Source organism: Strigops habroptila, chromosome 7, assembly GCF_004027225.2.
Source record: "Strigops habroptila isolate Jane chromosome 7, bStrHab1.2.pri, whole genome shotgun sequence".
Taxonomy (NCBI): domain Eukaryota; kingdom Metazoa; phylum Chordata; class Aves; order Psittaciformes; family Psittacidae; genus Strigops; species Strigops habroptila.
In genome coordinates this window covers 9,116,735-9,142,597 of record NC_044283.2, presented here as the reverse complement: position 1 = coordinate 9,142,597, position 25,863 = coordinate 9,116,735, and the positions used below count along the sequence as shown (strand labels likewise).

Here is a 25,863-nt window from a genome sequence, read left to right as displayed (position 1 = left end):
AAAACTGGAGTTTGGTTTGATGAGCCAAGTTAAGCTCTGATGAAATCTATCCACGTAGACTTGTAAAAGATACCAGATTGGCCCTGTGCAGATCTGTTTTATTCTCCTCTAGTGTGACATCCGACTGTGCTTTCCTTTGCCCGAAACAAACATCCTCCTGGATAAAGCAGGGACTGGAAAGCCACAGAGAAACCATCTGCAGGCTCTGCTCCCTGCATGGGAACAGAGAGGGAAGCTGGGGCAGAGCTGAGACAGGGCAGGCCCTCGACCAGGACATGCCCCAGACAGCACGGCTCTACGAGGCCAAGGATACTTCTCAGGAGGAAGGTATTAAAATCCTCACAATGGCCTTGCCTTTCAAACTGGTATTTTAGCACTTTTCCTCTCATGTATGAAATGGTTTGATGCGAAGGCAGCAGCACAGGCTGCAGAAAGTCCTGCCTGCGCTCTGCTGTCAGTCAGTCCTCCATGGTTCATGATTTGGTCCTAAAATTCAAAACTGCCTGGCCAACAGCGCCTGATGAACCTCCCCTCTCCCTGTGACCTTGATCATGTGCCAGTGAACAAAGGAGCTGCTGCAGAAACAAATGGGAGTTGTGCCTGTGAGTGACACAGGTTTCCTGGTATCTGGCTGAAAACTGTGGCACTTGTTCCCAGAACTCGCCAGAAGCAGGGAATCCTCCTTCCTCCACGTCACTCCACTTCTCCCCAAGGGAAAGTTAAAAATACAGATGTCTGAGCAAGGAAAGAGGAAGAGAGAAACTAGAGACATGTACATGCTGTTGTGATACGGGAACTGGGGTAAAAATGGGCTCCATAAGGACCAGTACCATGAGCTGCAGCATTGCCTGTTAGTGGCAGTGGGGAGAGGGACCCTCCAATTGGTTCCGCTCACCACCAGCCCACCCCTCCCTGCAGGTGTGTTTCTTTGGATGCCTTTCCCATTTCCCAGAATCGTTACCAAATGCAGGAAAATTTGGAAGGAGTTAAATCATGTGAACCAACTGGCAAGAAAGCGAAGATTTGGGAGCGAATATGTGAAACCAGGGAGAAGGGGAATGAGCAGCTGCTCTGATGGGATGAGCTCAGCCCCTCCGGGTGTCCCAGGAACACAAACACATATCCTGCCAGCCACAGCGAAGGCAGCGGGATGGGCAGTGACTGCGGCACTCAGAAGCAAGGCAGTAACAGCTTCTTGCTGGGGCTCCATCACATGCATTTATTGAAGTTGCATGTGCCTGCACTCGTGCAGACCTAGGTAAGTCCCAGGGTGTCTGTTATCCTGCAGCTCCGAGGCAGGCACAGATCCAGGGAATGAGGGATGCTGACAAAGAAGTAGTGGTCTGGGCAAAAACGTGTCTAGAAATCCCCAGGCTGGAAAGCAGTGCTAGAGCCAGGTTCCTCCCTCGTGAGCTGAGCAAGTTCCTCTCTGCAGCAACTCAACGCAATGTTTTCTCATTTCAAGATCATGGATTGCTCCATCAGACAAAAGATTTTCCTGCTACTGTGTCCTTCCTCAAAGATAGGCTCTTTCTATCATATGCTGCTGTCCTCTTCTACCAAACTCACTCAAGAGTAAATGTGCTGTGAGAGCACCACCCATCTTTGTAATGTCTACGAGATCTCAACATTCACAGTGTGAAATCCCTGTTTGGTTTCAGGTCTTGTCTTTGCCTTTTTTTCCAACCACTTCAGCATTTTTGAGCTTCTGAAGGTTTCGGAGTTTCTACTTTTTTGCATAATTAGGAAATTGAAAGCTGTGGTTTATCTACTTGTTTCCTGTGAAACACAAAGGGCCTGAGAGATTGGGGGTGTGGTGAGTGTGCAAGGTATGGGGGGTAGATAAGGCTGCCTAGAGAGTTCAGGGGTGGCTGTGCAGTATCATGAAGAGAGATTTTCCCTGGGTCCCACTGGCATAAAGAGAAGACAACAGCCACATTTGCCTGTGACTTCTGGGAAGTACCCTTCACATCCAAGGTGATGTGTTGCAGCCTGTTGTCACTGTAGCTCTCAGGCTGTGTTTCAACAGCCATGGCAGTCCTCCTCTCTTGCCAATGGGCACTCCAGTGCTTGCTGGGCACCTTCTCTTCTTCACCAACATCAGCAACATTTTCTGCTGTTCAAATCCTTTCCTATAGGAAATTGGAATGTTTGCCACAGAAGTGTTTAGTTGACTAGGAGGTGTTTTCAACAGCCATGACAAGGAAGGGGCATGAGGGGTGTGAGGGATGGTCCATCCATGAAGATGCAGGTAGCACTGATGGAGAGTATGGTGCTCCCCATCAAAGCTGCCCTTTCCCATTCAGCCTCAGCCCTACCATGGGGCTGGGACTGCTGAGCTGGGGAAATGGCAAGCAGGCAGAAGCATGCCATGATTCAGCAGCACTGATTTTTGCAACCAGCTTTCCAGATGCCAGAAGGCGGCAAAGTTCCTGTATGAAAATGTTTTCAGTTGAATATATCATAAAAAGTAGTAATAGATACTTCGAGACATAAACAATAGATACTTCAAGACATAAACAGTAGCTCTTTTCCTCCAGAAAAGAAGACAATTACAGCCTTTGCATGTTGTGTAGCTGTTTACTAACAAGTAACATAACCCTAGGGAACAAAGTGGGGGAAAGAAACTGGATTAAAAGAAATTTGTTGGGTTTTTTTAATCTAAAGTGTTCTCCATAAAACTATTATGCTGAGAGGATGACTAATGTAACCAGTGTGTGTTTTGAAGCATGTCATGAACACTTTTTATGCTTTCTGAACACACAAAGAGAAACCCCAGGAGAGAATTAATTTACAAATCTGATTAAGCATAGCGCCTAAGTGGCAAAAAGCAACATACAATAAATAGTAGGCTCCACAGGTAAGCAAAGCTTTAAAAAGATAAAACAGACATACTCTACGAAGAGCCCAGATGTGTGCATTTTGGGTAATCTAATGTGTTTGAGTAGATGTCAAAGGTACAGACAATGAAAGCAGAGGTCATGCTGATGTATTATTTCTGACGTCTTATTAATTAAGCCATCATACTGCCTGTCAGTGTAAAGCATATATCTTAATTTCGGAAGCAAAGGCAAGCCCGTAAACAGAGGGATGAGTCATAAGAAAGGGGTTTTCTATCTGATGTCAAGACAGACTTGTAGTGTAATCCTCAGCCAGTCACAGCGGAATAAATTGAGGTGTCAATAACCTGACATCTCCTGGGGTACAGTCTATTCCCCACTGTTGACCCGTACAATAGGGCAATAGGGCCCAAGTACCCTGGCACCAACTCTTTCCCCTTGGGTGCAAGTTCTGTGCTGCTTTGCACAAGGCCATGACAAGGTCCTGCCCCAGCCTCCACTGGCACCGATCCCAGCTACCCGAGTCTTGACAAAAGGCACCTTTTGTATGGGTTCATTCATATTTATAGGTTAGTTTATGATAGCATTTCAGAACTGAGCAGTACTACTGCTCAGCAATTGGAGTTTACCTGCCTTCAGGGACCTTCTGAGTTCATGGGAGTTTGGATGTTTGTTACAATCCCTTATTGCTGTAGATCTGGGGTGCCTTCAAACTCCAGATAGATGTTTATTAGATGTTAAAGCTTTAAGTCTCATCTTTGAATATCTTTTTATATATGGGAATATACATCTACTAATCTTCTCACCCCGTAGGATAACTGCCAATATACGTAATGCTTTTAAACAACCCTCATAATTTCATTCAAAACAGAGAGGTAACAGAGTGACTTGGCCTGACTTACTTTCCCATATGAGTGAGTGGTGAAATGCCCTGTCCTAGTGCTGTTGTGGCAGTTGCCCGATATGGGTCCACCTTCTACCATCCTTAGCACATCTAAGTGAAAATCCATCCCTGTGCTACACTGGTCCCAATGAAGGGAATGAGGACCATTTTGTGGTGAAAGCTCTAATTAGACTCGAAGTATCCAACTTACTACAGGTATCTCATTATCTCTAGTAATGAGATCCAGGGATTTCTCTGTGTTTCTACTTCTCTTTGTGTAGGGAATTTATTCATAACAACTTTCTCATACCTTTGTCTGTTTTCTCTGTGTTGACTGTAAGGTCTTGACATTAAACAAAGCTCTCTCTCACTGTGTGTAGATCATTTAGACTGGTGGAAGCTTGGTCTCCTGTAGATACAAGAGACCAGCAGCAGTGAAAAAGAGATTAAGAGCTCCCAGTGTCGTGACAAGTCAGAAAAAGGAGAATCCATTAAGTAATGCCCTGAAACTTCTTTTCTGTAGGCTGGTTAAACATACGCTCACTTACACAATACAGACACTGTCAGCGAAGCAGGAAGTCATGTCCTCAGCATCGAGTCTCTGTGCTGTAACTGCAGGGAGCCCAACACCTTGGACGTGGCTCAGGAGGAGAATCTGTGTCACATGAAAGAAGAGGAATGGAAACAGCGTGAAACCATCAGCAACAAAGGAAGGTGAACAAAAACAGGACAGACGGGATGAGGGACACAAAGCCAAGTACAAGGCAAACAAATAGACCTGTGGAAAGCTGGAAGGAAAACAAATAAAACAAGTAAGTCGAATTCTCCATCCTGCCCTCCAGTTACTTGCACCTTGTTACTGAAATTTTCTCCCAATGCTAAAATTGGTGCATCAACACAAAGGATGTGGCAGCCCACATGACACTTGCGTGGTAAACCTCTGCCTGAAGAATGCCCTTTGTAATTTTTGCCTTTTGCCAACACCCCATTCAGCAAACACAGTGCTGTGTGGGTCTCATAAGGCTGGGTCCTAATCACTGTGTGCTACAGCACCTTATATTCTGGTCCTCAACGGACAAAGCAGCCTAAGCAATATTGGGTTTTGCATACAAGGCTGCTTTCAGCAGGTTGTGCCTTTTGGAGGCCATTCCTTTTCACCTCCATGCCCTCACAGAAATGTTTTGGGATTATGAAGCAAAGATCTACCCTTTGCTGGAATTCAGTGCCTCAAGCAAAGCACCAAAACCAACATCCAGCTTGAAGGTTTTAGCTGGGAAGTGTTACAGGGAAGCCTCACATATAATCATTGTTGGCCAGACCTATGCAACCTCCTACTGCAATCTCTGAAAAAAGTACTCACTAAATCAATTCCATCCACGAAGTGATAGAGTCTGCCAACGCTTATATACTCATTTGCATGATTGATTTCCCATTATCTAATTATTTACTGCAGCTTTCACATTTTTATGTTACCTGCTTTGCCGTTAGTTCAAGAACAGCAAATGGCCTGTCACCACAAGGTGATGGCACTGAATTTGTCTTTGTCCTGTACCTGGCATTTGTCCCCACATTGGTGCAAAACTCCAACCAGGCTCCAGCACAAGCAGTCCAGGAGGTCTCTGGGTGCTCCATCCCCTGCCTGAGGCTGGAGCCAAACCTCTCACAGGCTTGTCATGCTGGAGGTGCCAAAGGCTCCCCAGGTAACCCAGCCCAGTGCATCGCTTCCTCACTGTCAGAGCATTTGCTGATACCCGACCTCCTTGCTGCCATTCAGATGCACTGCTTCTTCCTCTCTTGGATGCTGAAAGCTGATGTTTCCCTGCTCACACTAGCTTTTTCTTTGCATAAGGAAGGGCGCTTGTTAAAACCATTCCCAACTCTTCGCACTTGTACTAATAAAAGAGAGTGGGAAATTGTACTTGCTTTCTGTGGAATAAGAGACTATAGAAGACAGTGTGAAATCAAGCCCGTAATTTTTTATTCTAAACCATACGTTATTAATACAGTTCCTATCAAGTGCTCATTTGACATTCAGTTTCATTTCTCCATAGGACTAATTAGCTTGCAATGAGGAAAATCATTTAATTAGGCCCACAACAGATTAGAGCCTGGTGCACAGCCTATCGAAATAAAGGAGAAGATACAAATTGATTTCAACATGTTTTGGGTCAGACCCAATCTTCCAAAGCAAATAGAGAGATAAGACAGCATCTGCTGACTATTCACCTGCCAAGTCTTTGTGCTGATCTCTAATTTTAGGTCTTACAGGCAATTGTCCAGGTTATTTACCACCTGGGCTGCTTTGATCTTCTCTTGAACGTGCGTATTGATGTCTGAGTTCTCTTATCTCTACCATGACAATACCGGCCCAACCATACTAGCAGTAAGAGGTTCAGGATCAATACTGATTCCTCCTTCATTCAGCTAAACAGCATTTTATTTACCTAGTATCTATTAAGGGCCTGAACTGGCAAATCTTGACAAAACAGTCTAAAATGCGTAAGTTGGATATGCTACAGAAATGCAGAGTGGCATCATTACTGTACAATAGGGGATGCACCTACGATCTTCCCATCACAGATTCACTTGGATCCATCATGGCTAATACAAGTAAGCGACAGAATCCTATGGCTGGTAGTAGATTTACACCAGCCACGTTAGGCATTAATTTTTCCCTACTAGGAACAGAACTCAGCAATTTGCTTACATACTTACAGCAGACCTATAAATATGTTACAGATACTCGTTCTTCAATAAACGGAAGTCTGTTTTCCCATATATGTATGCACATAGCTTGGCTCCTGGAGAATGGCTGTACGAAAAGACATCTGCAGTCCAGCTCTAATTTCCTTCTCATCCCAAAATGGGATTTACCCAGCTCACAATTCAGTCAATTTTGGATGTCCGGGCACACAGGTGAGAACATTTTCTTTCTTGGTTCTTCATCTGTAATAAATATTCTATAAACTAATGGCTGCTAACTATTTTGTTGGTCTTCATAGGACACATGAACTCATTCTTCCACATCTAGATGGATTTTCACACCAAAGACCAATACAAATTTCTTGGAGCTTCTTCCTACAAACTCAGCAGACATGATTCACAGATTCAGGAAGCAGGTACCTTGGGTAAGAAAATGTTGGGGTTTTTTATGTTCAGAAGACAGATGCCACTGAGACTGTGTCACCTCTGACTATTTTATTCATAAAGCCCAGAGCTGCCTCCCTATCTTCTTAAGGTGGACATTCTATTTGCCAAGGGCAGACTGGTTTCAGCTCCATTTCCTAGCATGTATGCACAACCCTGCCTGTTTCTCTCTGTCCTGGACTGCATCAGCGGTGCTGAGCATCAAGGCATCTTAGATGATGATCACAGCGAGGTAGAATATGCTTTTACTGCTGTATGATGTGCTTATATCAAAGTTACCTAACAAGAAAGCCTGACTGCAAATTTTATTGGATAAAGGGAAAATGTTTCATTTATCAGCTTGTTCAAACAGTAACCTCAGGTAGATGTCCATGTCCCCCCAGACACTTCAACACAAAGTGAGTATGACTCATGGTTGCTTCAAAGCCTCTTTGCACTGTACTGGTCTAGGTATTTTGTGGAAGCTTAATGTAATACAAATGTACACAAGGCCCCTTTCCTATTCCAACAGAATGCAGTAAGAAAGACCATGACATGTCTGAGACTCAGATCTGAAATCATGTAACAAATCCTTCCTCTGCAGTGTATCGTAATAATGAATACGCCATAGTGGGGACTGGGACACCCAGTCATCCTCCCAGCTCTTCCCCACCTCTGCTGAGTGACACTGGCCAGTTGTTTCGACTTTGTCTTGTGTCTTTTTTGTCTTTTAAAATGAAAGCAGTGATGGTACTGCTTTTTGAAAAGTGCTGTGAGCGTGACAGATTTTTAGGATGATGCTATCCAAAACTGCCAGGCATGGTTTAGGTGAAACAGAGTTGAGGCAGAGCAGGATGATGGAGTAAATCAGTGTCTCTCAAGCTTTTCAATATATGCCTCGCTTCAATCAGTAATTTCATGCCTGATCACAGAAATGGCTGCAGGGCCTGGCGGCAGGCTACTGCATGTCTCGCTGGTCCGCGAGTGTTGGCAAAGAGGGGCATTCGAGGTCCTTGCAGCCAAACTCTCAAGGAGACTGAGACACAAATGTTGTCTTTCATAATACAGCCATTAACAAGAAATGAATGTTACAAGGGATTGGCATTCAGTTTGAAGTACTATTTTTTTCAGATTTGCCTTTCAAGAACCTCAGTTCCATAGCATTTTATAGACCCTCGCTAAATCGCAAACAAAACCAGGAGAAATTCAATTGTTTTGGGAAAGCCACTGATTCAAACAGTGCAGCAAACAACTGGTAAAGAGCAGGCAGCAAGCTGGGCTAGCGAGCATCACATAGAGAGCCCACCAATCCAAGTTCAGGGGAGTCACTCAGGTCCACAAGACCCCACAGTATCTATACCATCATCATGGTCCTTGGACCAAGCTACTCCCCAAACCTACAACTGGGTGCATTTCAAGGGGTATGACAGGTCAAGGATCAATGCAGAAGGCACTTTGGGTGATACTTCACAGACGTGACTCCTCGACACTACACAGCCCCTCAACATTGTAGTAGCAACTCGTTGACCCCAATACCGCACCCACCTTCACACTGCCTCAGCTTTAAGCTCTTGAAAGCAGCTCTCTGATGGGCTGCCACACATCTTCAGGCACTCTGAGCTTAAAAAACCCACTCCGAACTAAAAGCAAACCACACAAAACATAAACGGATGACTAAAAGCCACATGTTCACCAGCAGCAGCCCAAAGGAGACGCAGGGCCAAGCGGCTGCAGTGACATCTGCCATTTGAGATCAGGGATGGAGAATGGTCTTTGGCCCTGCTTTATTTGGCAGAGTAGATAAAACCAGTGTCTCAAACTGGGCTTGAGCACTGACAAAATTGTTACTTCTGAAACTCCTTTCTGTTCAACTTTCAGGTGTTTTGTTTTCTGCATCTAGGAAATGGAGTTAATGATCTGAATCCCAGGTGAGATAAGAAATTAAATGATTTTGATTTGAGAAGCTGAGACAGGGAGCTGAACCTCATCAGTGCCAGCTCTGAGTGCAGATCCCCTCCTGAGCGGGAAGACAACTAACTCTTTGCTAATCACGTAAGCCTTGCAACACCCAAGGCAACAGGGGGGTGGACTCCAAGACACAGTGAAGGACATTATTTCTGGTCATAGGAGTAAAGTATTTTAAAAGATAGAAGATCTAAACATGCAATGGCTCCAATGAGCCCAAACTGAAACGCATGGAAGGCCTCATTTTTTCTAAATTGAAGGCCATACATGGGGAATAGCGAATGAAGTTGCTTGAATGATGGATCCTCAAGTTGAGAGCTCTGCCCTCACCACAGCTCAGGGCAGTCAGCAGTTCCGATGTCACTGATCTCACATGCTAAGTCATGCCACGGACGGATTTTGGAGAAGAAAGGCGTTGTAACACTTGAAAATGTAACTACTACCACTCCAATCACAAAGTGCGGGCAGTGAAGAACCCGCAAACAGGTCAGGTTTTGGGGTGCGGCTGCTGATGGCTCTCCCTTCTGCTTCTAAATATAAAGTTTTTCAAACTTCACCACGAAGTGACAGCTCGCCCTTATCACTGAAGGCCAGCTGTTTCTTTAGCACTCAGCTGTTCCTGCTGCTTGCTTGTAGAAATGGAAAAAAGCTATTTAGAGATGCAAATCTGCAAAGCCTTTGAGCATGTGTGTATCTTACAGCCTGTCCTTCAGTTCTTAAAGTAATTTGGTTGATCTTCTTTCACACCCATTTTACACCCCTGCACCCACGCTGACACCACCAAAGCTAGTCCTGGTTCCCTGGCACAGATAAGATCCAGAACGACTCATTCTAGGTATTTTAAACATTTTTATGGTACCTCCTGAGGACTTAGTTGAATTCACTTTAGGAGAAATGATCTTGGTAAAACTGCTTGGCTCGGTACTCTCTAACACATTGTTGCACACTGTACAGAAAACTCCTTTGATGCAACTACAGGTAAATGTGTGTCAGTGCTTATTTGGTATAAGCCAACCTATACATTGTCCTTCCTAAATGCATGTGGGTTTACTCCAGATTTCATGAGCAGGGGCTCTGCATGTGTGTGTGTGTAGGGGTGCATATGGTTACACATACACTTATAGTTCAAGCAGATTAATACACTTTATGACTCCTGAAGCCCAGAACCCCCATGAAGATGAACCAGCTGGCTTTTGTGATTGCACTGGTCCTTATTTTACAGTCCTTAACAGAACTGCAGGACACACACATACTCCAGCTGGCTTCAGTGGCACCTCTCTTCCCAAAGCATCCCTTCCATGCTGGAAAGTGACAATATCAATGTGAAATTGTGTTTGATCACCTTGAAACAACTGTCTTCAGAATACTTCTGTTCACATTTAACAGCAGAAAGAGCAATCACGTGGAGTCTGAACCCTGGCCTTTTCACCCACGTGCATTTACATACCTAGGATGTTTATTGTCCTTTCTGGACATATGACTGATTCCACAGTGTGTGTACAAACCAGTTTAAGCTACATTTAGACACATATACAAAGATACACAGGTGCTTTGAAAACCTGAGGTACTGCTAGATTGCTGTGGCTACAGTGAAGAAGAACAGTGCCTTATCTCTGCACCTTTGCATTTTCTTTACTACAGGCCTCTAAGCATGTGGTCAGACAAAGGGAACTTTCTTTCCTGTGTGGGCAACACAGACCTATGCATATATGGTTTCATGCTATTTCGTAAGAGAAAGCAACGTCAAACTGTGTCTAAACCTACTTCCAGTTAGGTCAACAGCAAAACTGCCATCAATTTCAATGGGTTTACAGTGAAAACTGCGCTGTCTCACCCACATTTCAATAGTTCAAGCAGCAAGTGGAAAATGTTACAGCATTTATTTTTTTACCATTGCAATTTATGCACCAAATTCTCTTCTGCCTTGTAATTCATGGAGTCATTTCTTGAGCAGTCACAACACTGCTTTCTTCACAGCCTTGTATTTTGTCTTATCCCTGATGCCTAGACCAAATGGCAGTAAAATGCGATCTGCGTTTCAGCAGTGTTCAAGGGCCACATTGTGGCACCAAGATACAGGCTAATAAATTATCAGGTGTAATGTGTATATGGGTTTACCACAATCCTGTAGAAAGAGTAAAGCATGATCCTTATTGTAAGGTCAATCACTATTATCCTCTGAGAGGAAAACCTTATCTGACATCTTTTGCCAAGGAACAAACACACAGGACAATGTTCTGCAACCCTCCTATATGGTGAATAGCTCTTACTCAAATAGTTTAATTAAAATCAATGGGGCCACTTGTGTGCGCAAGTGCTATTCCGCAGGAGGATCCATTACAGGCTTGAGCACTTTTGCCCTGAGGATGTACCAATGTGTGATCACAGCACAGCTTAAAACATGTCTATTTTAAAACTACTTGCTCGTGTTAAAACCAACCAGTTTCAGGCAACAGCTGTGCAGCGGCTATCTGAGATAAGGATGCAAAGTTAGCAGCGCAAATAGGATGGTGCGGACAGGAAAGGTGCTGAGCTCCTTCCTGTTCAGCCTGTACGCCAGGAGCCAGGCTATTCTGGTAGATGGCTTCTGTGTATCCAGATGACGAAAGGCAGCTGAATATGCTGGCAAGGGTTGGAAAGCTGGCAGTAACTCTGGTTGCATTTCCCAGAGCCTTCCACTGCTGCTTTTTTCAGCAGGTTACACTATTGTGTAGAGTTTAGCAATTCTTTTACATCTCCATGCATGTTTTTACAGTACTGCTGTCTCCCTCTCTTGCCTGCGCGCTGTAAGGGGTCACGGGTGTGCGTGCCAAACACGTTTTTACATCTCTGGCACCCAGTTTGTATCATCTTTTTCATTCCGATTCATCTCTTGCCATACTTTCCACTATGCGAGCAGGAGGCTTTTCCTTCAGTTGTAGTCATAAGCCAACATTTTTCGGACTTACAGCCCTGATGGTAAGGAGAAACAGAATTGAAACCCGTTTGAAGCATCAGCCAGCTTTAGGATCTCCTCATGCACTGCTGGTGGCAAGAAAGCCCACAGTGGGCAAACTACCAGCCACTTTCTTACTGTAAGATGCACAAGGACCCAGCCCAATGGCCTGATGATGCCCAGCGGCTTCATTTGCTGACGCTTGGGGCGGAGGTTGGTTTTTTGCCCTCAGTGCCTGCCAAGCTCCCTGAACAGTGTCATGAGGTGGTATCACAGAATCCCAGGTTGCAAGAGACCTCAAGGATCACCTGGCCCAAGTTTTCTAGGCAAAGCAAGACCTAGACTAGATCTCCCAGCACCCTGACCAGCCACATCCTAAGTGTTTAGAGTTGGGGTATCCAACTTCCCTGGGGAGATTATTTCAATGGCTGATTTTCACAATAAGAGCAACTTTTCTTGTGTCCAGTGGGAATCTCCCCAGGAGCAACCTGTGCCCATTACCCCTCGTATTTCCCATGTGACTCCTTGTAAAAAGGGAGTCTCCATCCTCTTTGTAGCCTCCCTTTAAATACTGGAACATGGCGATAAGGTCTCCCCTGAGCCTTCTTTTCCCAAGGATGAACAAACCCAGTTCTCTCAGCCTTTCCTCATTTCGCTTCACAGCCCCATGCCCATCTTTGCAGCCCCTTGCTGGACCCTCCCCAGCCTATCCACGTACTTTTTTGCTTAGCAGGGACCAAAACTCAGCACAGGATTCCAGGTGTGGCCTGACAAGGACTGAGCTGAGCATGAATAAGAGCGGAGCGACTCCTCATTGCCCTGCTTGCCTCAACTTCCTCTCATGGGTCTGTGGGGCTACCGCAGCCCCGAGCCCCGCTTCCCTCCCCGTGGCCTGCAGCGAGCAGCGCGCTCCTATTTACACTGAAAACCAGCAGGTTTTGGGGTAAAACCCCCCGTCGCTGAGGGGACAACAAGCGCTGAGGCGCCTGCCCGCTCACTGCCGCCCCCACCGCGGCCCCCATCGGCAGAAGGGCGGTGCTGCCCCGCGGACCCTCCCGCCGCCCCCCCGGTTCCCCTTCCGGTGAAGCGGGCCGCGCATGCCCCGCACGCCCGGGCGGGGCGGAGCCTCGCTTGTGCCCATGCGGGCCGGGGGCGTCGCCACAGCGGGGCTGCGGCGGCGAGAGCGCCGGGAGGGCGGTGGGGACGGAGGCCGTGCCCCGGCGGGGCTAAACGCCTGACCCGTGCCTGGGGTGGCAGCGTGCGGGGCAGGCCCGCACCGCCCTTCCCTGGCTCCCCCGTGCAGGCGGCCCGGCGCTGACCCCGGTCACCGGCGCTGCCCGGCGCGGCGAGCTAGCCCCTCACGGCGGAGCCTGAGGGCGGCCCTTGCGGGCGGGCCCATGGGGCGCCCCGCCCCTCCGCCTGCCTCTTCCTCACAGCAACGCCGCGCCCCCCCCGCCCGCCCATTGGCTGCCCGCTTCCCTGCCTCACCCCGCCTCCCGCCGCACGGCACGCGCCTCCTACCCCATTGGCTCCTTCCCCGCCCCCTTCATTTGCATGTCCCCCCGAGCACCAATCGGCGGCCGCTCCCTGCTTAACATGCAAGAACCGGGCCAATCAGCGAGCGCGGGGGCTGGGCCACCACGTGCTGTTGCTAAGCTTCGGCTTCTAAATTGTTACTATAGTGGCCAGCCAATCGGAGGGCGCGAAGGGGATCTGTCAACATTCCCTGCCCCAGCCGGAGGAAAAGGGAGGGGGTGTCCCGGCTGCTGATTGGCCCTGTTGCCTCCGTGAGTCCCGCCCCTTCGCCGAATCCCGCTTCGCGATTGGCGGCGGGGGCTGCCCGTCGGCTGTGTGTCAAATGTAGGTTGAGCGAGGTGCCTTATAACCGGGGGCTTGGAAGTCCCCCGCGCGTGAACTCGGCGCGGGGCGCGACGCGGGGCGACGGGGGGCTGAGGGCCAGGCGCAGGCGGCCATGGAGCTGAACTCTCTGTTAATCCTCTTGGAAGCGGCCGAGTACTTGGAGAGACGAGACCGAGGTACTGGGCGCAGGCGGGCAGTCCCTCAGTCACCCGCAGGCGCTCCCAGCCGCTCTCGGCCTTTGTTGTGTGGCGGCGGCGGCGGGCGGCCCGAGCCGAGCCGAGCCGGGCTGGGGGACCAGCCCTTGCGGCCTCACCTGCCCGGGCACCGCGGGGTTCAGCACAGGCACCGCGCTGGGGGAGGAACAGTGCTCTCCTCTTTGCTTTAACAAAACAAAAACACCCCGGAACGGGTTATTTTTTGTGACGCTCCGGACGGGGATGGTGTGTGTGTTGCAGCGCTCAGGGTACCTCACACTTCGCTGTGTGTGGCAGTCGTTAATTGTATGGCAGTGCTCCCTTCCCCCCCCCCATCCCCCCAGCGCAGCGTGACAAGGGTTTGCATGATCCGCCTCGTTTTTAATGTGCACTCCAATAATCCTCCCTAATTTCGGCACTTTTTGTCTTTATTTTGGTTGACCGAGTTGTTATATATATCTATTTTTTTATTATTTTTTTTTTTTTGGTCTCGCTTCTTTTTAAGAGATGCCAGAATAAAATCCAAACAAATCAACCGGAAAAAATTCTGTTCTTTACCCTAGCGTTCCTGCAAAGGAGGAAAAAAATGCATGGAAAAAAATATATTGCCACTAATGCTGACTTTGTCCCTAGAAGCAGAACATGGCTATGCATCAGTGTTACCCTTCGATAGTGACTATTCCAGAAAGAAAACAAAGGCAGGCACCATGGCCAGAAAATCCCAGAATAACAGGTAATAGACGCACCGCTTTTTCAGAATGAATCGGCAGCTTTTCCAATGTGTCTAGCTTATGTGCAGTGCATACCTTTATTAAAAATAAGAACTAATCCAGTGTCTTAGTTTCCCCCATCCCGGTAGTCGCCATTTTTTCCCTGGATGGGCTTGGCTCTGTTTTGATCTCTCATATAAACACTGCCACGCGTACACCATCTCCTTAGTACTCACTGCACTTCTAAACCATCCGCCCTCATCGCTCCTTCTGCTCCGCGCTCACCGACGGCAGCTTTTACTGCAGATCTTAACACCATAATCACCACCCAGACTTCTCTTTGCATGGCACTAATTTCCCCCCCCACCCCCCCGCATTTATTTATAAACCACAGGCAGCGAACCGGCCGCCTCCCCCATGGCAGCCAGAGCAGATGCAGCCTCCGGTTGCAGCGCGGCGCTGGGCTCTCGCACAGGGTGCGTGTGTGCAGGGTGGCGGGGGGAGAGCTGCCCGTGCACTTGAACTTCTCCTGTAGGTATTAAGTGAGGAGGTGCTGGCGTGAACTTGACCTTTTCGGGGCTTCTGCTGCACTGCCGGGTCGCCCACCCGCCTGTCGCATGCAGCTCCGTCCAGGTGCATGACTCCGTTGTTGTTTATCGCGATGATCGTCCGCCTTTTTGTCGCGGTGGTGGTGGTTTTGTTGGTTTCCCCCGCAGCCGCTACCTGTGCTGCGATGGCATGAGCGGAGGGTTGCTGTGCGCAGGCTCTCTGCAGCTTTGTTTGCTGCTCGGGCAGCGGCTGTGTACGTGCGGGAGGCTGTCTTACAGGGACAGTGCCGGCCCCTGCCTAGGAGCTCCTCCAGTCCTGTGCTGTGCCTGCTCTGCTTTGCTCTTCCAGCGCTGCTCCGGAGAGGACCAATGACCGTGTCCAGCCGGGCCTGCTTCGTCCCAGAGCAGCGATGCTCTCCCCGGTGCAGGCTCTGCTCTGCACAGTTGTGCTGTTTGGTGGCTCCTGTAGAATAGCCTAAAATGAACTCGGCTCGTACGTGACTTGTTTTCCAAAGGAGCAGCGAGTCTCGCAGGCCCGCTCCGCTCTCGCTCCTCCAGCGGGCATCCCGCACGGCCGCGGGCAGCTGGGTGTGCTGGCGCTGGGAGGTGCGGGGCAGGCAGCCAGCAGCTGCTCGTGGGGCACCCACCGGAGGTGCAAACTGAAATCAAAAGCTGACGAGCTCCCTCCTTGAAATAAACACGAGCTGGTGAACACCCTGCGGCCGAGCAACGTGTCTTGGGAGATAACAGAGGGGGAGCAAGTTGTTCCCCTATGCCCCTGCTCCGAGCAAGGCAACCATTTTGGGGGGGTGTTCATTTCAGTACTCCTGCATTTTTTGGGTTTAGTTGAATTCTTTGTCTCATCCTGGAGCAAAGAGAAGACGTCAGTTCATTTTAGAAAAGAAAGTCATCAGGAGTGGGAGGTGTGTCTTGTTTCCTGAGGCACTTTGCTCCTGAAGATTTTTCATTATTTGCTTATAAAATACACTCGCTGCCTTTAAAAAAACCCCAATCACAGTTAACCAAGACAGGTCTCAGAGGATTTCCATCTGTAAACTGCTCCTTGAATTGCACAGATTTCTTTTCTATTGCCTGCATTCAAGATATCTGTGTTACTTAGAGCTATTATTTCATCGTTTCCGTTCTTAGGTCTCTTGTCATCCGCTGCAAAATAGTTATTTGTCTGAAGTGTAAGCTGCTTTCAGGAGTTTTTAGGAGAGGATTTGTAATCTAGCAAATACAGCAGAATTAAAAGATTTCTGGTAACAGATTTTGCTAGCATTGTTAAAACTGAGGCATATACATCTACTTGCCCTCCATCCAGTTACCCTCCTGGTTTTTTTCTGCCTGTAGGTATGCATTTACCTGTCTAGTCTTTCGCTCCGATTCTCACTCTGTAGCAGTGGCAACCTTCAGAAATGCCACCCTGCAGGATGCCATCTATACATTTACTTACGCTTTCTTTTCTTCTAGCTGCAGCGATTAGATTAAGGATGGGTTGTTGGTGTTACAGGACAGGATAATGCTTGTTGAGAAACGGTTTCGAGTGTGACCACCACCAGGATGGTGTTTTGCCTGGTTCAGCAGTGTCGCTGGGCTTACTTGCCAGTGTGGGGAGCGGAGGCGCATTACTTTGATGCAGCACCATGTTATTTCAGGGATGGAGGTGCAGCAGCCCATGTGGGCACGTCTGCATTGTACTTACCGGCGCTGTGCCCACATCTAGCAGTCGCTGCTCATTTTGCCTGTGAGCTTAAGTGTGAGGGGCAGAAATTATCCTTAACATTTGAATATCCAGTCTAACATGGATGAGGTACACCAGCATCGCCGGTTTGTTATTAGTTGGAGCTTATAGGCTATACGGTCTGAGCCCCCAACTAGAGTTGGTATTTTTGACAATACAGTTAAATCTTCCTAAACAACTCAAAGATTAACAGAGGGAGACGAGTGCCCAAAGTTCAGAGGATCTGGAGTGGTCGTGGGTGATGTGAACCACCAGGCAAAGTGTTTATCTGTGGTGTTCCACTTTAACCTTTTTCCAGACGTGCTGGGTTTGGAGCATCAGATGCAGGCAGGCATGGTTGTGTAAATGTCTGAAATATGTGCCTTATTGTTGCATTATATTTCTTACATACAAAAAATAAGTACTTCGGGCTGGAGGAATAGGAAAGGAGCAGATAACTGCACATTTCAAAACTGCAGGGGCTTTGTTGTTTTCATTGTCTATTTTTGTATCCTGCTGCTTGCAGCATCTGATCAGACTAAAAAGTGATACAGCTATACATGTATATATTTTTTTCATGCTTTATGAGCTATACATATATAAAGGCATGAAAAACATCTTCCTCCTCATTCTTGGAAAATCAGAAAAGAGGGGAGGAGGAGAAAAACCGTCAGATGTGAAGAAGCCTGGTGTGCTGTAGCCTTCTTTGTTCTGTGTTTTCTCCCCCATGTTGCCTGCCTGTGTAGGGGACAGAGCATACCCCATGCAGTAAAGTACCCCGTGGACTAAAGGTGTGCTGACCAGCTGCTGGGGCACCGTGCAGGGATGGATTACAGCTGCCCTGACGTTCAGCAAGGGCACTGATGGACACCTCTTTCCTCTGCAGAGGCGGTGGTGGTGATGTTCATGTAAGAAATCATACCTTGAGACTTCCATCTTCTAGTTGATGGCTGGCGAGGCCCAGACCCACAGGAGAAGGGGGAGGAAAGCTGCCCTCCCTTTGGACAGGATGCTGAGGTCTGGACTAAAAGCTTGATGGCCTCTCAACTGCAATTAAGTGAGAAGTAATTTTGACAGGTTTGGTTTCATGCAGGGAAAAATAAGAGCAGAATTACATTTAATTAACTGAAATCTATAAGCCTTCTCTCCAGTGCAGGAATTTAACATGTTTGCTTTGTCCATTGGTAGCTTTGGATCAAAATTGGAAGTGGCCATTAGCAGCTTGTTGCTAAACAGAATTCTTGGGGTTATTGGTAGCAATCAGACACGATTTTTAGCCATTTCTTTTTCACCTCTACATAAAAATTACTTGATTTTATGTGTTTTCTTCTCCCTCAGTTTCCTGTGATGTGCCTTTTCCATGTCACACAAACCAAACTGCTCTGTTTTCTCTCTCTTTCTGGTTTGCTGTTTGTACTGTGTCCTCAGCTGAAATTCAGACTCGTTCCCCTCCAGTAGTTTTGGCCAAAATCCTCTGGCAAATGAAACTGGATTCTCGTTTTGCAAAGAGGGCAGGAGACTGGAGAAAGGCACAAGGTTGTCTTTTGGGGGGAGGTAAAGCCAGGTCACATCCTCTTCTTACACAAATAGTTATCAGGTGTTTGACCACAGTGTAATAAATGCCTCCTCTTCACAGAGCCGTGGCTGTAGTTCCTAAAGCAGTGCCATGCAGTCTAATAATTCTTGTTAATGTGCAGTTGGAATTAAAGGAAAAGCAAAAGACCAACAGCTGGGTTTAGTGCAGTTGTGCTTTGGAATTATTACTAACAAATATTCAAAAGTCCCCCCAAGCTTCCTGTTTGCTCCAAGGAAATGGAGAGGTAACGTGTGTGCGATGTGCCGAGGAGGAATATGACTCAAATCTGAAATGTGGTGACGTCTGGTCACGAGGCAAGGCACTTTGACAGAAAACCATGGAGCCTGCAGGTAACTGGGCTTGCTTCTGCCCCGGCTGTAATAGCACCAGCTATGGGGGGGTGAGGCACGTGTCTGCCTGTGCACGGGGGAGCTCAGGCAGCTGCTTTGCCACGAAAGGGTCAGAAATAAGGTAAAACGAAAACTCAAATCTTAGTGTTAGATGCCAGTCTACTGAGGTCACAGTTAAATTTACTTGCAGGGAAAGGAACTGATGTCGGTGTGCAGCGTGTTTGGCCTCTTAGTTTAGGAGCTGTTTTTTTGAAGGAGGGGGAGCAAAATAAATGCCAGTTTATAAATATATCTTCTGTATCTATTAATTAATATTTTTGCTCGTGTGTTATATAAATAGACTTGTAGTTTGTGCTGTGTTCTGGTGGGGGGTTATAGCTAGAAAAAGATGAAAGCTGCATTTGGTGTTTCAAATAAAAACAGAGCTTAATGTCCGAACTCCTCTGTTAATGTTGGCTCATGGCGAGGGTCAACCTGTGGCCTGCAGAGCAAGCCCCTTGCTCTCTGCAGATGTTTTTCAGTGCCCATACAAAGCAGCTTAGGGATCAGAGCCTGATTTGTATTTTATTTTTACTTTTTTCCTTTTTTTTTTTTTTTTTTTGTGGGAGGCCAAGAATAAAACACTGCAAACCCGACTGTGCAGGCACGGCTCCTCTGCTTTTTCTTCTGCCTGGCTTTTGGAATTCGATAGATCCCCTGGGTTTGCTTTCCTCAAGCTGGCAGCAGAGGGACAACAATTGATATCACTGCACTTGTTTTTAAAACTGATGCGTTTCAGTCCCAATACAATAGATCTCACCAACTGGTCTGTCACCCCCGAGGAGCCACAGTAGGTCTGCACTGCCTGGGAGCTGCAGTGCTCGTGCAAATTGAGGAAAACAAATTGCCACCATATTAGAAGTGTGTTCTGACCTCGCCACCGCAAACACGTGGCAGCCCAAACTTGAATGAGGTGCTGGAGCCAGAGCTCTGCAGCAAGGCCGTGCCAGTATGCCTGGCTCCCAGATCCCCGCTGCATCTGTAGGGCTGGTTAAATTTTGCTATGAGGAGAATGCAGAAGTAATTTGTAGTAGATTAATTCCATACAGGCTGTTCCCTTTGACGGGCTGTAAGCAATGTGTCCAGTTTAAAACAAATGGAAAAAGCCCAGCAAGCCCAGGAGCGGTGCACACTGGCAGGACATGTGCTTATGCTCAGGTTTAGTGTTGCCCTGCTCCTCATCTCTGGTGATTCAGGTGGTGGGCTGTAGCATTTTCAGGTGCATCCCATGGTAGGTTACACATGTGGAAGCAAATTGGGATCCTTCCAGCCAAAAGCTGCATAGCAGTCGCATCCAGACAAGACTGCAGGCATATGAGCTGCATGCTCTTACACACCAGCACACTTGGGAGCGGGAACTGGATGCAGATGCTAAATGTGTAGCACCTTGTCAAACTTCCTGCTCTGTTTTTCTTACTCTTTCAGTCTGGATGCAAGACGAAGTGGAGGCAATGTAGTTCATGTGGCCCTTCAACCGCTGTGTGACCTTAGGTGGAGTGGTGTCCTCTGCACATGAGTTGTACAGCACCCTGCCAACCCTGCCTGCACCAGAAAGCCCTGGCACGGGCAAGATGTTTTAAGCCCTTGGTTAACTGGCCTGCTTTGCTCCCTGTAGTGCTTTAAAATGCGTTGGCAACTGGTAGCGTACTGGTGACTCATGGTCTAGACCTGGCTCCCATTAGCACTGGGGAGAAAATGTCAGCAGCATTGCCGCTATGTCCCTGCTTTTGTCAGGAGCTGTGCTGGTTTCCTCCTGACAGGATGCTCTGTCTGCTGGGGCAAAGGGATGAAGGAGTAGGAGAAGGTGTCTTAATAATGAAACTGGCAGTGCACCACGCATACAGTGAAACATCAGCCCATGTCGAGGCACGTGGGCAGCTCCTGCTGGCTCACCCGTAAACTTGTAGAAAGTGCGCTTTGGGGAGGACTTGTCTTTTCTGTGTTAGTCTTACCTCAGTTAGCACCCAGCCTCATTGCTTAGGTGTGTCTGCTGAATGTTGCATTGACCAAATGCTCACATCAAATACCTAGAATTCTTGTTTAGGGGAAGGAGGGTGGTGGAATGGGACAGCTCTGGGGACCTGCTGAAGTGGCAATGCATCTTGCAAACCAACATCTGCATTTACTTGGCTCCTCCCCTTTCTTTCAGATCTTCTTTTGACAATTTATTCACAAAGAAAATGTAACTGCTGCTTCATAGCTGGTGAGCTGCTTGGCATTTGCTAAAGGGATATTAGGGCTGTCTCAGGTCAACAGTGTAGTCTGAGCAGCAGTGTTCCTGATCTCCTCCTCTTTAATCTATTATTTCGCTGATGATTCTTTTATTGTTGGCTTTTCCCTTTTATTTTTATCTGAGCCTTTTTACTGATACCTTTCCTTCGTCACTCCCAACTCCCCCAGGTTTTGCCTGGAGATACAGAACCCAATACAGTGAACTTAAGCTAAGCACCAGAAGTCTTTCTTTCTCTTGCAGCCGCTTCTGAAAGGCTCCACAGACCATGTGTGTGAAAAAGGCAATCATACATCTGCCTCTTTTATATAAACATATATACACATGTGTTTTCTTAACCTGTATTTTGAAACAGGTAGTGCTTGGGCTTACTGATTTGTGTGCAGACCAGTTCTTACATGGCTTTTTCCCCCCCCTCACTTTAGGTTGCATGAGAGCAGAAGGAGATGGATATTCTTTCAGTATACTGTGCTGTAGACAGTGAAAGAGAGAATAAACAATCTTTAGAGAGAGGTTCATCTCTTCTGAAGACAAACCCAACAAAAAAACCCATCATGCTTGTTATAGGGTATTTAACTTGCTCTGTAGGTGGAGCAACTGTCAGGTAAATGTCAAAACTCTTGATTTTGGTTCCTGGATAAGGCCCGATAGTTAAGGCATTAGTCAGCATGCCCACACCACCTGAAACGTGTGGCTGGTGCCCTTGTTTGCACACTGCAGGTCTCGATGAGGCTTTTGTGTCCCAAAGAGCTCTGCAAAGAGGCACACGTTCACCACTGCTCTATTTGCTGCTGGCATGACCAGGGCGGAGGGCTGTGCCCCTCCAAAGTGGGTCTGGCAGGACATCCCAGGTGAATACCAGGGTCACCCTTCATGTACCAGAGGTACCTCGCACGTGTGCTGCACACAGAAGGACTTCCAGCTACTCGTTGCATCCTTTCTTAACCCAGCAAAATACTCTCTGCAGGCTGAATTTCTTGGCCAGGGTTCTTCTGCTGGTGCAGTGGCCACCATGCATGCTACCAGAGCCAAGTGTGAGCTCTGCTACAGCGAGCAGCTTGGAATTGGCTAGTTACAGTGATTGTGTTCATCTCTGTGTATAATTGCCAAAAATCTCAGGGAGGTCGTGCCATAGGGCTGAATCTAGACCAGCCTGTATTTCCTCTCTTCCAGAGTTCCCTGTGAACAGTGACTTTGTGCCTTTGACAGGTCCCTGGAGGGAGTTTGGGGAGAATCTTTCCCTACTGAACTTACTTTTTCTGTGTGTTTTTGTAAACGTTGTGGATTTGGCATAGTCACTTCAGCATTGTCACTTTTCGTGAATGTTGGTATGCAGAAACATTTGTGTAGAAAAAGTCTGATCTCTGTGTGTGTGTGTAGGAGTAGAAAATAAAACCAATATCCCCTTATTATGGTCAAATGGCAAAGGCAGTAAATCGCAGCAAGCACAGCCCACCTTGACCTATTAATGTAGCAGAGAATATGTGTAAAAACACTTCCAGTGTTGCTGCATTGGTTGGGAGCACTTACATGGCACTGTAGGAATACAGACATTACCTGACTGTGGCTCACAAAGAGGTGTCTGTAATGGTTGGCATCATTGATATCTTGGTAACATCACTGGGATGCTTTTCAGTGGAGGTGGATTAGCACCAGTGCCGAACCTTGAAGCTTTTGAGTTTTCCTCTCCCTGCAGAGGGGCAGTTCGTTTAATTCCTTTGCAGGATCAGGAGCTGCACAACCTGAAATCAGTAGCAGGTTTGTTCACTGGCTATTTCTTTGCATGAGTTTTAGTTTCTTTTTCCCCTTGAGAGTTGCTTTCGTCACCAGGGACACCCAGGTACGCCGCAGCATCCAGCTGCATCCCCGTGTGTGTGTGGGGAGAGGCAGAGCAGCTCGTGACCAGGCAGGTTGTGCAGGACTTTCTAACCCTGTGATGTCTCTGCTCACTCGACAGACTGTGCACTGACACCTCCACAAAGCTGTGCTGGTCAGCACACCATGCCCAGATGCAGGCAGGGGTTACAGCACGGTGTAGGAGAGCTGCTTTGACGTAATCCACCCGCTATAAAAGCTGCCGCTGCCTTTGTATCTTTTGATCCTTACGTACTGGCCGTGTTTTCAGTGGGACAGAGCTAAAACTCCAGGAAGTTGCTGGTTTTGAAGTGGTGACAATAACTTCATTTTAGGAATGTTTTTAATCTGAGCTGCATAAATAAATAAAATCAGTGTTTCCAGCTGAATCAGTTAAAAGAAAATGATCCTCCCAGAAGTTAGGGCTGCCTTCTAATGGCAAAAAACCTGAGGCGTCACCCAGGGCGAGGAGAGATCTAAAATCCTAGTAGATTGGAAGAGAATAGCATACTGATGTGGGCAGTTCGGGGACTGTGAAGTTTTTTTTTCCTGTTTGTAGACTCAGAAGAATTAAGATTCCTCTTTTTTGCCATTAAGATGTCAACAGCAACAGCAGTGGTTAGCTGCTGATTTTTCTTTCTGCTTCTCCGTGGGCTTAAAAGCCGGCTTTTTGGGTGCTTTTTACTCTTGCCTGTTACCATTTAGATCTTCTAACACTTTCTGCCCCCTCATAATTTTCCCTCACAGATGAAAATCTTGTGGGCTGTTGTTATTACTAACCTGCTCAGTTTTTTATGTCCAATTCTGTCGCTGAATCTATTGAACGCTAATAAATGCAAATTTATTATCGTTCCCCCTCCAAACCCATGGTTTACTCATGGAAATTAAGTTGATAACTTGAAGTATCTAAGGGATGTAAAAGTGAACCAATTTAACAGCGAAAGCTGTTTCATAATCCGTATAAATACATGCTTTAGAGAGCTCTTTTGCAATTTATGCAGATGTTGGCTTTTAAATATTCTAAATCTTGGTTTATTTAGCCTTTTCTCTAATATTTCTTTTCTCTTTTTAATAGGTCATCACACAACGAACTAGAAAAACATAGGTAAGTCCTGTGAAAAAAGCACATTAAAAGATGTATTAAAAGATGTATGGCTGACGTTAGAATTACCTTGCTTATCGAAGAATGTCTTGTTGAAATTGTTTTGATTCTGCACTGAATAGTTTATTAAGTTGGGGTTTTTTTTAATCAACTAAAATGTAATAGGTATAATATTACTTGGCTTTTTTTCCTGTTGTTTGGTATGCTGTTTTTGAATCATCCCTGATAATTAGCTTTGGACTGATTAATGCTGTAACCGGTTAACCGCACAGTTACTAATGAAGAATCTAATTGCAGCAACTGTTTGCTAGAGGTGTTAAGTGCTATGAGTACAATCAAAGTAGTTTGTGATTAAGGTGGATGATTTTGGGGAACAGTATGTCGCACAGCGTTATTCTATGTTTTTTTTTTTACGTATGCCTAAAGTGCAGTTAATTTCCATCTTGCATGTAAGTACCCACAGATACGTTTTTCCTCTCCGTCTGCTTCCTTGCTGGTACGTGTCCTGGCCAAGGAGCTGTGTGTGAGCGAGAAGTCAGCAACTCCTGAGCTGCAGCCCTGGTTCTGTGCACCCAGCGCTGCGAAAAGCTGCGCTTCCTTTACTGAGGACATTCATTAGACCCTGAAGATGTGATTTTTAAAGAACTCATGTTTGCAGAGTTTTGGAGGCAGTGTTTGCCATCTGCTGTATCTTGTCAGAGTTTGTTTGCAGATGGGGTTTTTAGCTGTAGGATGTCTCCTGGGGTGTGCCGCTCTGTTGGTGCACACACAGAGCTGCCGAGTGCCAACGGTCCCCCCTCGCTGCGGGATCACTGCCTTTCACTTATCATCCAGGCAGCAGGATAAACTCTTCGGGTTAGGTTTTTGGGTTTTGGGTTTTTTTTTTTTTCCTGTAGCTTGTGGTCTTTTGGGTTTCATGCATTCAAAGAAAGCAAGGGGGGGGGGGAGTGTGTGTGAATATGATGAAACCTATTTGCATGCTTCTGAGTAAGTGTAACGTGGTTGATGGCACAAGACCGAACTCACGGGGGAGTTTTGTGTGTTGTTCTGTGGCCGCAGTTCTGTAGCAGCTAGACCATCACTTCCCCTGCGTGCCTACATGCTTTCCTGTAGTTTAATTGTAATATGAGTAAACTATAGCTCTGCCTAATAGCCACGTGGTCATCCTAGAGATGAGAGGAACTGGAGAAGGCTCAGGCTCGCAAACACGGGCCTGGGCTGCAGAATGCAGTGCATTGGCTGAGGCAGTGAAATCAGCTGGCAGGAGTTCTGCCAACAGAGTCTTCAGGAAAACAACTTCATGCAACATTCTGTCCTTCGGTCACACTTCTGTACCAGCAAAAAAATTATCTTTGGCCCCGATTGTGCTACTTTCTCACTCTCATTTTTTTTCCATCCTCTTTCTAGATACTCTGTTTTATTTCTTCCTTTTCCACTACTTCATCATTACTGACTTGTTGTCATCCAAAGTGAATATTCTTTCTTTTTTCTTTTTTTTTTCTTCCACTCGTTTTTATAACCCGAGCATGGAGTTGCCTCTTCTTCCCTCTGCTCTGCCTCAACATGTTTAAGCAGCACAGTAAATGGGGCACAACAGCATTTGCAGCAGAAGCAGGGGTAGAAGAAGGATCTGTAAATTGTTCAACCTCTGTTCTCACTTTCACTTCTGTGTTGTATCTTTGTAGTAGCTGGACCATAGAGTATTTGCCTTGCTACCTTTTCTTTCTCTGCCATCTCAAGGTCAAAATAGGTAAACTGCAAAGTATGTCTTATGATTATACAACTAACATTTGTAACTGCTGCAGCTAGCTGTACCTCCTACAGTTAGACTATACCTGAAGCCAGGTTTTTATTAATCCTGGTGAGAACCTGCAAATTAGAGCAAGATCCTTCTATGTGCAAATGGGTGCTCACAAAAGCAGATGAGG

At 46.9% G+C, this 25,863-nt stretch overlaps 1 protein-coding gene across 3 annotated transcripts in view; it reads left to right on the top strand.

Annotated features, from left to right (window-relative positions):
- Positions 1-13,521: 13,521 nt before the first annotated feature.
- MXD4 (MAX dimerization protein 4) overlaps positions 13,522-25,863 on the top strand; it is a 39,722-nt gene continuing 27,380 nt past the window's right edge. Inside the window, exons 1-3 of one of the 3 annotated variants that reach the window (XM_030491663.1) lie at positions 13,522-13,785; positions 14,440-14,536; positions 23,909-23,938. In XM_030491663.1, coding sequence (XP_030347523.1) covers positions 13,722-13,785; positions 14,440-14,536; positions 23,909-23,938 — 191 coding nt within the window. In that variant the 5' untranslated portion in view covers positions 13,522-13,721. Of the gene's footprint in view, positions 13,786-13,812; positions 14,073-14,366; positions 14,537-23,908; positions 23,939-25,863 lie in introns of those variants that run through there. The other 2 variants (XM_030491662.1, XM_030491664.1) reach the window with 2 other exon arrangements.